At 44.0% G+C, this 17,090-nt stretch overlaps 1 protein-coding gene across 4 annotated transcripts; it reads left to right on the forward strand.

Annotated features, from left to right (window-relative positions):
- The first annotated feature begins 820 nt into the window (after nucleotides 1–820).
- On the forward strand, nucleotides 821–15,369 carry LOC106606759 (pyridoxal-dependent decarboxylase domain-containing protein 1). Of its 4 annotated transcripts, none has more exons than XM_045720047.2 (24): nucleotides 821–1,036; nucleotides 2,482–2,558; nucleotides 2,712–2,780; nucleotides 2,929–3,009; nucleotides 3,570–3,719; nucleotides 4,030–4,219; nucleotides 4,373–4,441; nucleotides 7,272–7,350; nucleotides 7,854–7,938; nucleotides 8,049–8,097; nucleotides 8,225–8,326; nucleotides 8,533–8,658; nucleotides 8,766–8,816; nucleotides 9,130–9,174; nucleotides 10,441–10,501; nucleotides 10,718–10,788; nucleotides 10,867–10,972; nucleotides 11,254–11,425; nucleotides 11,613–11,731; nucleotides 11,880–12,001; nucleotides 12,226–12,318; nucleotides 12,440–12,536; nucleotides 12,627–12,725; nucleotides 12,878–15,369. In XM_045720047.2, the coding sequence occupies exons 2-24, from the start codon at nucleotides 2,482–2,484 to the stop codon at nucleotides 13,165–13,167; spliced, it is 2,403 nt and encodes an 800-aa protein (XP_045576003.1). In that variant the 5' UTR covers nucleotides 821–1,036; the 3' UTR covers nucleotides 13,168–15,369. The 4 variants fall into 4 exon arrangements, with proteins under 4 accessions (XP_045576003.1, XP_082832553.1, XP_045576005.1 ...); XM_082976427.1 differs by having other exon boundaries at nucleotides 3,573–3,719; XM_045720049.2 differs by lacking the exon at nucleotides 9,130–9,174 and having other exon boundaries at nucleotides 822–1,036; nucleotides 3,573–3,719.
- Nucleotides 15,370–17,090: the final 1,721 nt, after the last annotated feature.

A 17,090-nucleotide genomic window follows, 5' to 3' on the forward strand; every position in this document is an offset into this window, starting at 1 on the left:
AATTCAAAATGCTGCAGTATAGAGCCAAATTAAAAGTTTCAGCATTACTGTCCAAATAATGACATAGTAATATAATTACATACACACATCCATATTCATTATTAGTCATCATCATCATCTATTCTAGGGTACTACCACTGAGGTATAATAATAAGAACGTGTACTGCACTCTGGGAGAATCTCAATTGCATTTCTTTGATTCTTCACTTCCCCTCCCCATTGAGCTCATCCAATTGGGAGTGGTTTCCCCTAGATAACACAAATCTGCTTTTTGGTCTTAATTTAAGGTCAGGCATTTTCTGTGTGGTTTAAAAAAATAAAAAATAACTAGTGAAGTCAGTTAAGAACAAGTTCTTATTTACAATGACAGCCTACCAGGAAACAGTGGGTTAACTGGCTTGTTCAGTGCAGAACGACAGATTTTTGCCTTGTATCGAATCCCAGAGCTGACAGCAATTTTTCAGTTACTGGCCCAACACTCTAACCACTAGGCTACCTGCCATGGTTAAGGTTAGGTTTAAAATCAGATTTCAAGAAGATAAATTGTAAAATATAGCCAATTTTGACTTTTTGGCTGTTTTATTCTCCCTCTGTTTGAATACATCCTACATTCACTGAAATAATCACTTATCTGTCTATGATGGACTGGTGCATAATGCACTAGATGCCCTGCTTTCATCCAAATAGATCATTACTTCAATGAATGGAGGAATTAATTACTCGGCTATTTCAAAGTATTACAGGGGCCCAATTTAAAAACCCTGCACTCCACTGCCTGCTAGTCAGCTAAGCACCTATCAGCCAATCAAGATACACACAGCACCACATTGGTGGTGTGGCAAGCGTAGCGATACGTCAACTCTGCCAGCGTGGAATACGGAGCGCCAGTCCAGGAAGTTAACATTTACAGGAGTTAGCGGGATAACGAAGCTGTTCAGCCGTCAATATTATAATATTCCCCACGTCCATAAAGAGTGGATAGGCGGCGTATCCTTTTCTCAAGCTTTTCAACTGTCTGAAGCCACCGCGTCACAAAGTAAGCACAAACGGGCTGTCAATCTTGGTGTGGTCCAAGCGGTAACGCTAGGCAAACTATGGCTAGCAATGCTAGTACGGCTAGCAGCACCAACAGCGGTAAGCCAGCTGTCATTGCTAAGAATTACGCGGAACTAGATGTATTTCCTTTATTCACGCAATGTGGCATTTAACCCTTGCATGTCCTTGTTTTTTCATGGCTTATGTCGTCAATTAAGAAGCTGCCACCTTCCATTCATAAAACAGCTTATCATCGTGATGACGATGCTGTTAATTTGTTATGGATGGTCACGGATAGCTGACTGACTAGCGCAGTTGCCGCGTTCAAAACAACTGGGAACTGTGAACTCTCCCACTTCAGCGCCCCCAAGACAACTGAGAACGCGGGGGGAAACGAGCTCCGACTGGGAAAATCGTTTTGAACTACAATACCGATGCTGTGTTTTAACATTTAGAAAGGTCAATAATCATCGCTTTCAAACCGATTTTCGAAACATGCTGATATGCCCCTTTTCATATCAGCAATAAATAAAATAAAAATATACACTTACTTTAGCAGTTTTGCACATATCCACAAGATGTGTGTGCCTCCAGTCGACGAACTACACTTTCCACAGTTACGATTACACACAGATATTTGGAGCATGCTAGATGGCTATTTAGCATAGATGGCTACCTATCTCTTCCGTAAACAAGTAATGCAACTTGGAGATATGGCTGTGTAGTATTTTAATTTGATATGGAAGATACGTTAGTTATGTTTCCAAAACCGTAAGGCAAGCGATGCGTGTTATAGAGCAAGCGTCAGGGCTCTTAAACTCCCCTGGTCAGAACATACTTCAGTAGACAACCAGAGAGTCATCATGATCAAGGATGTTATTTATTGGTTAACAGACATTTACTGAAAGACAAATATTTAGGCAGGACATAAATATATTGAGTGGCATGTTGTAGAAGCAGAAAATCAGGTTTGATGAAATCAGCCAGGTAATCCAACTCTATCACATAACAGGTGTATCCATAACCACACCCATTATCATTTCAGACAGAAATTAGGGCCTTGAGGCACCACTGGTAATGAATAGAAGTTATAGTCAGACTGTATTTACTTTCAACTGCTTCTCCAGTCGCCTGGAATTGGCAATAACATGAGCTAGACTATGGTAGAGTCTGTTACATCATGCCAATGTCAATATTTGACTAATATTAACAATTAGATTGACCTCTGTCTACTATACCTCTGATCCACCTCAATGTGCAGTCCAATAGGTGACAGAGGAGGGTAGAGGGAGGATTAGTGTTAAATATAAGGCTTTAGAGGGAGAGAGAACTGGAAGATGTGTTTTTAGCTAGTCTCTGGCTATGGCTCTGTCTAACTCTTGAGATGGAATGAGGTATCCATCTGCTTTAGTGTCTTTTTGCTCAGTCTCTGACTTCTGACCGTAGATGATGGTCGACCCCACACTCGCTGAAATGGGCAAGAACCTCAACGAGGCCATGAAGATCTTGGAGGATGGCCGAAAGTAAGCTTTTATGAATTGGTGTTTGTTCATAAAGATGTATTACACTGGCTGTTAATGACACACATATCTTCGCACATACTGTATGTTAACACAAGTCAGATGCACACACCTGAAGGACTATCTGACTTGTTTGTTTTGTTTGTTTCTCTCCAGGGCATCAGAACCGGATGCAGATAGACGACAGTTCAGCAGGTGTAGTATCCCTGGACCCCTACAGGGAGAGTGAGTACAGCAGATACCCCTGTTTCTCACTCTCAATCGAGTGTCTTTCTGTCTCTCTCTCTCTCAAACATACAAATGTGGATGGTATTTCACAGAAGCAATGAGTTCCCTCAAGCAACGCGTTGTGTGTTTTGTTCCAAACTTCCAGTGGGCAGGATGTGGCCAGTATACTCCAGCTGGTCCAGAATCTCATGCATGAAGATGAGGAGGAAGACAAGCCAAGCCATCGGTAGGTCTGACATTAAAACACCACTACTGAGAGCATATGTCAGTTGGAAGGCCATCTTAGAATTTTCTTATCAGTATAATAAGAATTTCCAAGTGAACAAAAAGAAGTCGTTGATAATATCAATAAAAAATCTATCCAGTTTATTAAAGTTGCAACAGGGAGACGCCTCCAGAACAGAGGCAGAGAAAATGTCTATCTGGCCTCTTGGAGACAGGCCCTTTATATTCTAATCAGTGTTCTGTAAAAAACAGCCTAAGAGGCTTGTAGGAAGTCAAAACAAATTGCAGTGACATTGTCAGCTGCTACAGAATCACACCGTGTTTCACAGAATACAGTAATAATCAGTGTCCTTGTACCTCTAGTCTGGCGTCAATCACTATCAACAGAACCTTGCACAAACAGAACGTGAAAACATATAAATATGCTAAGCATTGTGTTAATCACTCTTCACTGTATATGAACTTTATTCATCTTAAATATTCTCAATACAATCAGTATAATACAGTTTATCAACATCACGTCTTTGTGACCTCACTTCCTGTGTGTGTCTTGTCCCCCAGCAGGATGCAGAATGTCGGAGAGCAGGGTCACATGGCGTTGCTAGGACACAGCCTAGCAGCCTACATCTCCGTGCTGGACAGGGAGAGACTCAGGAAGCTGATCACACGCATCGCGTCTGACACAACACTCTGGCTCTGCAGACTCTTCAGGTGTGTGTCTGTGTAACAGTATAGCTTCCGTCCCTCTCCTCGACCCCAACCTGGGCTTGAACCAGGGACCCTCTGCACACATCAACAACAGTCACCAATGAAGCATTGTTACCCATCTCGCCACAAAAGCCGTGGCGAGATGGGTAACTACTTCAGGTCGCAGAGCGAGTGACGTCACCCGATTGAAACGCTATTAGCGCGCACCACCGCTAACTAACTAGCCATTTCACATCGGTTACATCTGGGTCTGTCTGTCGAGTGCATGTGTGTGCTTGTTCCTGGTGCATTGCTAATTTTGATGTCCTGCCAGGTATGAGAGTGGCTCAGCATACTACCATGAAGATGACAGAGAGGGCCTGCTGAAGGTGTGTCGCCTGGTCATCAACACCCGCTATGAGGACTACTCCACAGAGGGCTACACCGTGCTCAACTCCAGACAGCCTGTCATTTACCAGAGCGCCACCTGCAGGCCTGGCCTGGGACAGCACCTCTGCAGCCAAGTAGGCGTAGAAGCAGGCATAGAAACGCATTGCGTGTTCTTACATGAAGACACACAGACAAACAATTTTGATGTTACTTTAGTGTTATAAGAGAAGATATTTCAGAAGTTATTCAATGTAGATTGACTTTAACAGAAATCCTCTCTTCCTCAGCTGGGTCTGCCTCTGTCCAGCCTGTGCACCGTCCCCTGTAACACCATGTTTGGATCCCAGCACCAAATGGTAAATCAGCCTCATTTAGATAGGGCTCATACAATGTACACTACATTACCAAAAGTATGTGGACACCTCATTCCAAAATGATGGGCATTAATATGGAGTTGGTCCCCCCACTTTGCTACTATAACAGCCTCCACTCTTCTGGGAAGGCTTGCCATTAGACGTTGGAACATTGCTGTGGGGACTTGCTTCCATTCAGCCACGAGCATTAGTGAGGTTGGGCGATTGGGCCTGGCTCACAGTCGGTGTTCGATGGGGTTGAAGTCAGGGCTCTGTGCAGGCCAGTCAAGTTCTTCCACACCGATCTCGACAAACCATTTCTGTATGGACCTCACTTTGTGCAGGGGGGCGTTGTCATGCTGAAACAGGAAAGGGCATTCCCCAAACTGTTGTCACAAAGTTGGAAGCACAGAAACGTCTAGAATGTCATTGCATGCTGTAGCGTTAAGATTTCCCTTCACTGGAACTAAGGGGCCTATCCCGAACCATGAAAAATAGCCCCTGACTATTATTCCTCCACCAAACTTTACAGTTGGCACTATGCATTCGGGGCAGGTAGCGTGCTCCTGGCATCCTCCAACCCCAGATTTGTCCGTCGGACTGCCAGATGGTAAAGCGTGATTCATCACTCCAGAGAAGGCAGCGAGCTTTATACCACTCTAGCCGGTGCTTGGCATTGCGCATGGTGATCTTAGGCTTGTGTGCGGCTGCTCAGCTATGGAAACCCATTTCATGAAGTTCCTGACGAACAGGTATTGTGCTGACATTCCATCCAGAGACAGTTTGGAACTTGGTAGTGTGTGTTGCAACCGAGGACAGATCATTTTTAGGCACTACGCACTTCAACACTTGGTGGTTCCGTTCTGTGAGCTTGTGTGGCCTACCACTTCGCGGCTGAGCTATTGTTGCTCCTAGACATTTCTACTTCACAATAACAGCACTTACAGTTGACCGGGGTAGCTCTAGCAGGGAAGAAATTTGACAAACTGACTTGTTGGAAAGGTGCCATGCTGAAAGTCACTGAGCTCGATTTTTATACACATGCCAGCAAAAATAGACAAATCCACTAATTTGAAGGGGTGTCCACATACTTTGTGTGTATATATACATGTGTGTGTATATAAACGCGTGTGTGTGTGTATATAAACTCAGCAAAAAAAGAAACGTCCTCTTGCTGTCAACTGTTTATTTTCAGGAAACTTAACATGTGTAAGTATTTGTATGAACATAAGATTCAACAACTGAGACATAAACTGAAAAAGTTCCACTGACATGTGACTAACAGAAATGGAATGTGTCCCTGAACAAAGGGGGGGTCAAAATAAGTATCTGGTTTGGCCACCAGCTGCATTAAGTACTGTGGTGCATCTCCTCCTCATGGACTGCACCAGATTTGCCAGTTCTTGCTGTGAGATGTTACCCCACTCTTACACCAAGGCACCTGCAAGTTCCTGGACAATTCTGGGGGGAATGGCCCTAGCCCTGACCCTCTGATCCAACAGGTCCCAGACATGCTCAATGGGATTGAGATCCAGGCTCTTTGCTGGCCATGGCAGAACACTGACATTCCTGTCTTGCAGGAAATCACGCACAGAACGAGCAGTATGGCTGGTGGCATTGTCATGCTGGAGCGTCATGTCAGGATGAGCCTGCAGGAAGGGTAAAACATGAGGGAGGAGGATGTCTTCCCTGTAAAGCACAGCGTTGAGATTGCCTGCAATGACAACAAGCTCAGTCCGATGATAATGTGACACGCCGCCCCAGCCCATGACGGACCCTCCACCTCCAAATCGGTCCCGTTCCAGAGTACAGGCCTCGGTGTAACACTCATTCCTTAGTTGCCTTGGTTACAGGGTGTGGTGTCTTTCTCTCGCATCCCGCCGATCTCAGGGGCTCTCTAAGGGACTTGCTGGGCTCTCTCATTCTGTCTATTGTTGGTGGGACCAACCCTGTTCCCCCTGCCTGCTCATTCCTTCGAATCTGACCATCACCCCTGGTGAGACAAAACCGCGACTCCTCAGTGAAGAGCACTTTTTTCCAGTCCTGTCTGGTCCAGCGACGGTGGGTTTGTGACCATAGGTGACGGTGATGTCTGGTGAGGACCTGCCTTAAAACAGGCCTCTGTCCAGCCTCTCTCAGCCTATTGGGGACAGCCTGAGCACTAATGGAGGTGTTGTGTGTTCCTGGTGTAACTCTGGAAGTTGTTGTTGCCATCCTGTACCTGTCCCGCCGATGTGATGTTCGGATGTACCGATGCTGTGCAGGTGTTGTTACACGTGGTCTGCCACTGCGATGACGATCAGCTGTCCATCCTGTCTCCCTGTAACGCTGTCTTAGGCTTCTCACAGTACGGACATTTCAGTTTATTGCCCTGGCCACATCTGCAGTCCTCATGCCTCCTTGCAGCATGCCTAAGCCACGTTCACGCAGATGAGCAGGGACCCTGGGCATCTTTCTTTTGGTGTTTTTCAGAGTCAGTAGAAAGGCCTCTTTAGTGTCCTAAGTTTTCATAATTGTGACCTTAATTGCCTACCGTCTGTAAGCTGTTAGTGTCTTAACGACCGTTCCACAGGGGCATGTTCATTAATTGTTTATGGTTCATTGAACAAGCACGGGAAAGAGTGTTTTAAACCCTTTACAATGAAGATCTGTGAAGTTATTTGAATTTTTACGAATTATCTTTGAAAGACAGGGTCCTGAAAAAGGGACGTTTCTTTTTTTGAGTTTATGTATTTAAGATACTGGGGTGCCTGTATGTGGACTACCTACCATACTACCCTGATTTTTAAATGGAAAACAATATCTTTCTCCCTGGGTGTTTTGCTGTTTGCAGGACATTGCCTTGCTGGACAAGCTGATCAGAGAGGATGTGGAGACTGGGAAGCTTCCATTGCTGTTGATCGCCAACGCTGGTCAGTGGGGAATTCTATCATCTTTTTAATACAAGAAGTGGCAAAGAACACACATCTACTCTTTAAAAGTTTTATTTTCTCCAAGATTGTGTGCTTATTGAAAAACCTAGCATGGTGACACTTTAAAAAAAAATGAAATTTAACCTTTATTTAACTAGTCAGTTAAGAACAAATGTATTATTTACAATGATGACCTACCAAAAGGCCGCCTGTGGGGACGGGGGCTGGGATAAAAAAAAAAAGTGTATGTATGTGCACACACATCACAACAAGAGACAACACAACACAGAGACCTAAGACAACAACACAGCATGGTAGCAACACAACACAGTTTTACACTCTGAAGTGAAACAATGTTTACCCCTTGACCAACCAGGATGTTATTGTATGACTTACTTGGTTGATTTAACCTTTATTTGACATGTCAGTCCCTCTATCACTGACATATTGACCAAGACGTACTGCAGAGTGACTCAGAGCCTACTCACTGCCTGTCTTCCCAGGCACCCCTGGGGCGGGACACACAGACAAGCTGGGCCGTCTAAAGGAGCTGTGTGAACAGTATGGCATGTGGCTCCACATAGAAGGGTGGGTAACAACATTACACATACTTGTAATACTTCTAATATGTCTTTAACCAACCATATTGGAGGGGTTTGTAAATGCTTTATAACTGCTTGGTCTTTTCTGTCTCTCAGGGTCATCTTGGCCACCCTGGCTCTGGGGGAGGTCTCGTCCCCCGTGACGGTACGGATAGGATATGCTCTCCCATTCTGTGACCCTCCGAACTCTAAATTAATAAACTGTAAGATGCCTGTATAGTACGGTAATGTAATATGTCTACTATGTGTCTTTGCCCCCTCCCCTGTCCCAGGCGGCCACCAGGAGTGACAGTATGACCCTGACCCTGGGTCCGTGGCTGGGCCTGCCTGCTGTCCCAGCTGTCACCCTCTACAGACACGAGGACCCAGCCCTGGTACACTTTCTTCTTCCTGTTCTCTCTTCTTTGGTATCCCCTCTTAACTCTCTCCCTGTCTGTAGCTGTAGGGCCTTTAAACTTGCATCCTTTCTTCCTGCCTCTCTTGAAGTTACTAGAGATCTGACATGACTGGATTGGTGTAGGCTATGTGGTGGAATCTTTGGTTTCACCTATCCATTTGAGTTCTCTCTCTCCTGTGTTAGTCTCTGGCAGCTGGGTTGACCTCCAGTCAGCCAGTAGAGAAGCTGCGTGCCCTGCCTCTCTGGCTCTCCCTGCAGTACCTGGGCCATGATGGGATAGTGGAGAAGATTAGACACGCTGTAGAGCTCGTAAGTACTTTGGGTTAGTAATTACCATGTGGGTAAGCGATCTGTATTAATTTCTAACACCTTACTGCTAACAAACTGACCTGTGCCGTATCTCTTTTTGTCTGTAGAGCCAACAGCTTCTGGAGAAACTGAAGACTCTGGCTTCCATAAAGACTTCAGTAGGTCCACAACTTGCTGTTTAACTATCTACTACTATTAATGTATATGGAAAGCATTTATGCATTGAGGCTGTTCTAAGCAGTCATAAGCTGTTTATTGTATTTTATAACGCACTATGGGTGTAAACGAAGGCACTATAAAGCCATTACACATAGGTAGGTCATATGATGAAGGCCCCCAATATATGAGCTTTTGCTTGTTGAGTTTTAAGATTGTTTTCTAAAGTTATCCTATCATAAGATCACACAACTCTAACACATAAAACACCTTTATAAAGATGCGGGCGTCTGACGTCTGTTTTGTCATCATCAGGATGAACTTGACTCTGAGATCTCTTTCGTCGATGCTTTGACTATGGTAAAGAAACGGCACTGAGCCTCGCTAACAGAGACCTCCATCATACTGTCACAAAACAAAGACCTTGTTCACAGGCATCAGCTCTGAGCAGATAATGACCTTTATAAAATCTGAAACAGAGTGTGAATTTGATTGACAGATGTAGATGATATAAAGATCATTGGAACGGTGCAGTGCAGTAACTGCTGAAGCTGATCTGGTGAACAAGCAGTGTGTGTGGGTCTGGTTACTGTGTTGATGGTGGCTTTGAGTACCGTTTTGTTGTAGTGAGTGTCGTGTGTTGGAAGTGTGTGTATACTGTAGATAGTGAGCTGTTGGGTTGCCTTGGTTACAGGGTGTGGTGTCTCTCTCTCGGATCCCGCTGATCTCAGGGGGCTCTCTACGGGACTTGCTGGGCTCTCTCATTCTGTCTATTGTAGGTGGGACCAACCCTCTTCCCCCTGCCTGCTCTCCCCTTTCTTTCTCTGTTTCACTCCGTACCTGACCATGTTTGTCCACCTGAATGCCCTGAAAGGCACTGTATTTGAGACACCGCGCAAATCGAGGGCACTCATTTGCTAAAACTGCAATCAGTCCACTTCCTGATCCCTGTCCATTCATCACTACAGGCATGTTTTAGGCACAGCAGAGAATGTACTGTCCCTCCACCACCACGTCTTCACAGAATCCTGATGACTCTAAAGTTGAACTTTGGCCCAGGCGTCATCAAAGATGGACCTCACTGTGTTTACATTGTACCCCTAACAGGGTACAACAGTAACAATCCAACATTGTAGTACATACCCTTACTGTGAATTGTTAGAGGTGGGGAGAAATTACCAGAAGGAAATAGTAGTGTCTTTTCTGTGCTGAGATTTTCTCCAAAACTAACATTTGCCCGAATTAATGATTTATGTACAAAGTATACACAGTACATACAATATAATGGTCAGTTGTAAGAGTTAGTCATGTATATAAAGTCCATGGAAAACACAGCCATGTCCATTGTGAATGGAAGTCATAGGCATTGACATTTATGCCCAAACTTTTTTTAAAGTTGCATGATTTAACAATCTCCATGCAGACCAGTTTGACTGCTCAAACAGAGGATGTGTGTCACAAACCCAGGCATCTCCATAGCATCACATCACACAGCTTCTCCGGCCCATTCTCACACAGTACACCTGTTTGCATGTTAATGACAACAGAGTTTTAAAGGTCAAAGGTTATGATCCTGGATGTGTGGAACCTCACCTGTGTGTCTGTCTCACCTTTCCTGTGCTGCAGGTGGAGGATGAGCTCAACTCTCCAGTAGTCGTGTTCAGGTTCTCCCAGGAGACCAGTGCAGGTGAGTGGTTAACACTACTCTTCCTGTTCCAACACATTTTCCTCAACTAACCAGGAACTCTTATTCAGCTGCATCCAACTTACTTTAGATGCAATGTGTGCATTCAAATGATGTAATAATGCAATCAAATGAGAATCACGTAAATATACTATGTATTTGAATTTGGCATGTTACATGTAATAGGTCATAATGCTATGCCCTCTTCCCTCTACTCAGAATCCAGTGGTGGTTCTGTGGAGGGCTACTTTGCTGGAGAGAGAGAAGTGCTAGATTCCCTCAACAGATGGGTGAGCATTTGTATACATGTGTAACGGGTGAGACAATCTTGGTTGGTTGATTGGTTGATTGATTGTGTCTGCCTGTAGCTGTGTGAGCGGTTGGCACAGCTGGTGCCCGCCAGCGGGGTAGACATAGTGGAGTTGGAGGACGAGGGCACCTGTGTCCGCTTCACCCCTCTTATGACCGCCGCAGGTAACACACACAGACTCACCTGTAGGACACACGTACATACATCATAAAGAAAGGCACACACTCACCTGTAAAATAAACATTCACATGTAAGACACACACTCACCTGTTAGACATACCATAATTTGTATTACACACACTCACCTGTACAGTTAATGAAGAACACCTGATCATCGTCAGTCAATCCACCCACCATAGTGGGTGTTAGTCAGGCACAACTCTCCTTTTGTTGACCCTGTAGCTGTTGACCTCTGAACTCTGCCCTCTGACCTGTTCCCTCCCAGCCCTGGAGACCCAGAGGTGTGACGTGGATCTGCTGGTGGAGCGGTTGACTGAGCTGGTTCCTGTGCTGAACTGTACGCTGCGTCTCAGACTGGACTTCAGAGAGGAGGTGTACCGCCACTCTGCCCTCAGTTACATAGAGGACCTCAGCTGGCCTGGCCTGGGAGCCGTCAGGTAGGAATATACTGTTATTCATTCAGTATTAGTATCATTAGTAGCTATGTAATTACCATTTTACCATTCCATTTCATAGTAAATACCTGGTCATTTCTGTACAGTAAAATAATGTGCAACTGCAACCAAAATGTTTTGTGTAAAGCAATGTGACTTGTCCACAAAATGATTGTGTGTATCCACTCAGGTATGAGCCGAGGATTGAGGAGCTGAACGACAGTAAGAGACAGCTGGAGGTGGAGAAGATCAACAGTGAGCTGCTGGTGAAACTAGGGGATCTGGACGCAGACCTCATCTTCTCCACCGGTCAGTACTGTGCCTGTCCACAGCACAGAGCTCCTTTTATCACATCTGAAACGCAAGGTTTCATTCTTTCACTCAATTCAAGGAATGATTCAGACCTGGTTCTGATTCTGCCTGCTTTACCTCTTAACTTCTCTCCCTCCATCCTCAGGCTTGGAGTTCGGACCCGAGAAGGACTGCATATTTATTGGCATGGCAACGGAGGACCTAGACGTGGCAGAGCTAGTGGATATGATAGCCGCCCTGGGGAGGGACATAGAGGAGAACGGCAGGGTAACGCTATCTCCTTCTACTCTGTTTACCTACAGTCTGTCACTTCCTCCAATATGGCTGGTACTTCTGTTTACCTCCAGTCTGTCACTTCCTCCAACATGGCTGGTACTTCCAGATTATATAGATTTTTGATGATAAAATGTAATCAAATCTATGCAATACTACAATCCTATTGCATTGATTGAGTTGTAAATGACTTGTCTTCTGTCCCATCTTGTCACTAGCTATTAGAGAACATGACAGAGGTCGTGAGGAAAGGCATCCAGGAGGCAGAGCTCCAGCTCCAGAAAGACAACCAGGACAAGCTCATGGAGGAGGTGTGTGTGTGTGCGTATTTTTGTATGTGTATGACATTAATCAATGCTTTGTATACATGCACATTTTATGGACTGATTTGTATAAAAAATATTCACCATCATCTCTCTCTCTCTCTCTCAGGGTGTGTTGAGACAGATTCCTCTGGTCGGCTCTGTGTTGAACTGGTTCTCTCCGTTCCAGAGCACTGTGAAGGGCAGAACCTTTAACCTGGCTGCAGGTACACAACTGTGTGTGTGTGCCTTCTCCTAGGTTGCTCCTGTACATCTGCATTCCGGTGGTATAATAAGTGACTGTGTGTTTCCCATAGGTTCCCTGGACTCCACAGAGCCCACCTACTCCATGAAGGCCCAGACAGGTGGGCTGGCGTCACCAGAAACCCCTACCTCCTCTGCCAAGAGACTGCCAGGTATGGTCTCACTTAATCTATAGATGGGATATTCTTGTTATTTCGCAGTCATTCTCTTTTAAAATCAAGGGACATATTTTATTTATTAAAAATACTGGAAATCTTAGACTACTATTCTCTGATTCCTCCTCTTTTTCTTCCTCCACTTGCAGGACAGAGGCTGTTCCGGCGCGAGGGTGCGGGGGGCTCTGACTCCCACAGTGAGACCAGCTCCGTGGGCCAGGCTGAGGATCTCTCCAGGGAGAGGGTCCCACAACCCACCCCACCTTACCTTGTCCCAGACGAGGCGGTTTCCATGGCCCCTGAGATCTCAGAGACCCCCCAGGTGCCGGCTAAACCCGAGCCCACGCAGGAGAACGGCGAGGTGGGTACACAGGAAGGGGAACAGGAGGAGAGACAGCCTGAGGGCCAGGAGGCACCAGTGGAGGAGACAGGCAGATAGGACAGCCCCCAGGGCAGGGTTATTTGAAACGAGCTCTGAAAGGTTCCAGGCCAGTCCAGCAGGTTTTGCAGAGCAGGGATTCATTCCATTCTCAAATAATTCTTCCTTGCCTCTTTTCTTGACAACTGTCTCCTTATAGATCTAAAGGGACTGGAAACTGGGATGAGAGATAATTAGACAGCAAAGGCTTCATTTAGCCTACCAGAAGGGTTGTCATTTTATCTCTACTTTATTTTTTCTTTCCAGTCCCTTGATGACTGGGCTCTAGGTCAAGGACAAAGGGAAGGAACCAGGATTTCAGAATGGAATCCAGCCTTAGTCTCTAGGGTTGTGTCTGACTGTCTGAGGACTCAATCATTGTGGGTTAATAAATAACTATGTTGGAGTAGGACCTAAGAACTCTGGTCAAGCAGGAACTACACCTGAGGCAGGGAGTCAAAGGTGAAGGGTCGTCTGAGGACTTCCTGGTTCATGGCCTCCACTCTACTTCAGTCGGTCTCGTCATGGCCCGGAGGTAAAACGGCTTATATGCAAGCCAAGTAATGTGTGACTAACACTGGAAATAAAACAATTTTAGTTTGTATGTAATGTATACACACCTATTTCTATCCACTCAATCGCCATCATGATCAGTAAAACCAGCTCTATATAGAGGGAAATGTAGTAGAAAAATGAAAGCATACTGTGATATGAATTGAACGAGAAAGAATACACACATCCACCTGTTTCTGATCTTTAAACACACCCACAGTATATGTGCACTACCCCAATAGACCCTCCACGGTTTGTCAAACACCCTCCTGTTAATTTTTTCACATACTTGGGTCTGATTGGTGTATGTTTTTAATAATATGACCAATGGGGCTAACATTTCCTTACATCCCAAGCAAAGTCTTGCTTAACATGCATTCTGAGGAAATACTTTTTTTTTTTCTTTGCCAAAACATATAGTGGCTGTAAGTTATGTTGATGTTTCCCGTGAGAAAGACATACTGTAGCCTAGTAGCTATTATAATGCCTAGACTAATGATAACATATTTGCAGGTTAAAGGATTTGGTTTCGATGCAGCTGTTTAAAAAAGAAACGATATATTCCATTTGTTCTGTCCATTATTACTGCACTACCTTATTTAATGTTGCACATAGTATGTGTTAATCAAAACCTTTTCAATTCATTTATTTTTATTCTCAAAATAAGTCTAGAATTTGTTGCAATAACTACTTTGATGAAGAATTATGATTCCTGACTTGAATTGACACTATTTCCGTCCTGCTTCCATTACAATCTCTATTTGATTTCACATACCTTTTCTCTAAGCCCTTTGTCAAGGATCCAGTTTTATGTTCCTTACATACGATAGTCTTCAAAAGGGAGAAGTTACCTAGAGAATTTAACTATTCTCGACCTACAGCTCTAAAGGGGTTTACGACATGTTTTGTACACAGTTGTAATTACTGAAATGAAAGGTGTTACATTCTCGTTGCCCAATCATATTTCTGCTATGTAGTCATAAAAATTGGGAGAACTTTAATGACCTAGGGTGTCAGACTACTGACGTTACAAGGACTTTGAAATGTGAATCATTTGCTTATAAAACTGCTTTTGTATCCACTGTACAACACTGTGCCGTTAGACATTTTTATATCCAAAGCAGACAGAATGGAATGAGCTTATACTTTTAAGTTTTTCTTAACTTAGAATGTGCACTTAACTTGAAAATACAAACGTAATTGTTGTCTTCTGAATTTGATACTATAAAGATGATCTTGGTTCACTGTACTCTGATATAATTTCCGTTTGTCGTAAGGCTTTGTTATTATGTCTTTATCACCTTACTTTATTGAGGGCATTGTTTTCATATTCATTAAACATGTATGTACATGTTACTTTTTATTCCGCTCCTAATCAGCAATTCTGGTGCAATAATCTACTCATAGCAAAGGAGAAAAATAACATATTTAATGTTGAACTGGGAGTGTTATTTTTGATACACCATTAATTTAGTTTTCTGAAGTGAAAATATTGAATAGATTAATGTTTTAAGGACATAGGTGGTTGAAGTACTGCACTAGTATCATTGAAGTTCAATGCCTGTTTCGCAAAGATGTCTGAAAAAACACTGGTCAAATGTAATTTCATGGGATGGAAAGAGGGATATATTGGATTCTTCAATCAGCTTTATTAAAACATGATATAAAACAGGTTTGTGTTATCAATCATTTGCAGGGACTCTTGAATTTACAAGTCAAAAGTGTTAATCATTGTTAGTTACGAATGTATCAGTAATTCCACAGTCAACATCATTGAAATCCTGATTAGTACCAATGTCAGGTTGATGTGTTTCTCCCCATCAGAAATAACCAGTGGAATCAGTATGGGGAATTAAAGAACCCAAATACACTCTGCAATGCTCAAACCTTTTCCTCAGTGTTATTTCGCCCTGCCTTTGTTGATGCACCGTTTTGTGCTGCTGGACATTTTGCTAGACATTCTCCCCCTAGTGGCAGAATTAGTACTTTGCACCAAGGCCTCAGCTGAACCTCAGCAGTGTCCATACAGAACAAAATTATAAACGCAACATGTGAAGTGTTGGTCCCATGTTTCATGAGCTGAAAAAAAGATCCCACAAATTATCCATACGCACAAAAAGCTTAACTCTCAAATTTTGTGCACATTTATTTACATCCCTGTTAGTGGGCATTTTTCATTTGCCAATGTAACCGATGTGAAATGGCTAGTTTGTTAGCGGTGGTGCGCGCAAATAGCGTTTCAATCGGTGACGTCACTCGCTCTGAGACCTGAAGTGGTTGTTCCCCTTGCGTTACAAGGGCCGTGGCTTTTGTGGCGCGATGGGTAACGATGCTTCGTAGGTGTCAGTTGTTGATGTGTGCAAAGGTCCCTGGTTCGCACCCAGGTTGGGGCTAAGAGAGGGACGGAAACACTGTTACACCAAGATATGCAACAATTGTAACTTGACAGGTGTGGCATATCAAGAAGTAGGAGTATTTCTGTCTGTTGGGAACTCATTCTGGTTGGCTGGGCCTGGCTCAACAGTCACGTTAAATCCATAGATTAGGGCCTAACGAATGTATTTCAATTGACTGATTTCCTTCAATGAACAGTAACTCAGTAAACACGTTAATTGTTGCATGTTGCGTAAATTTTTTCCCCCCAGTATGGTTCACATTTATGGGAATGAAAACGATCTATCTAGAAAAAAGAGAAACGCACACCTATAAAGGCGAGGTGCTGGCTAGCGGAGTAGAACACTAGAAAATAAAGGAAAGCCGCACACTCTAAGAGCTCAGATGCAAAAATTTTATAACCAACGTTTCGACAGCGAAGCTGATGATGATACCCTGATGAAGACAGCTTCGCTGTCGAAACGTTGGTTATTAAATTTTTGCATCTGAGCTCTTAGAGTGTGCGGCTTTCCTTTATTTTCTAATGAAAATGATCTAAACTTGCATATGTTTACCTATGTGAAAAGGACTGCAATGCCATTAGATACCCACTGTCTGTCAATAGAGAAGGCCTACACTGTGGAAAGAACTCAGAAACAGGCCTATACAAAAATATCCAATGATACCGTTTGTTGCAGATGCACTTTCTAGATTTTTGTGCGGGATGTTAATTTGAGGTAATGAAATTGAAGTTTAAACGGGATACGTGTGTTTTGTAAATAATAATGTTCAGACTGGCCTTTGCGCGTCTCGTGCAACGTTTGCCGAATCGGAACTAAAAAATGTTGAACCTGCAAGATGGGTCAGCAACGTTGACGTAAAAAGTGTGCTTTCCGTGTGTATGGAAATGTAGTTTTCTCGCTTCCTCCATTACGTTCTTCCGAATAACGGCGACACCTGCAATGCACAGCATCTCCCAGTATGCAACTGGTTGTCGCTCCCGTCGGCTGGGGAGAGTC

Source organism: Salmo salar, chromosome 06 (assembly GCF_965601325.2).
Source record: "Salmo salar chromosome 06, fSalSal1, whole genome shotgun sequence".
NCBI classification, from domain to species: Eukaryota; Metazoa; Chordata; class Actinopteri; order Salmoniformes; family Salmonidae; genus Salmo; species Salmo salar.

Coding starts and splice junctions, on each gene's coding strand:
- LOC106606759 (XM_045720047.2), top strand. CDS start 2,482: ATGATGGTCGACCCCACACTCGCTGAAATGGGCAAGAACCTCAACGAG. Junction 7,351..7,853: donor GCTGTTGATCGCCAACGCTG/GTCAGTGGGGAA, acceptor CTGTCTTCCCAG/GCACCCCTGGGGCGGGACAC. Junction 10,502..10,717: donor CTCCCAGGAGACCAGTGCAG/GTGAGTGGTTAA, acceptor CCCTCTACTCAG/AATCCAGTGGTGGTTCTGTG.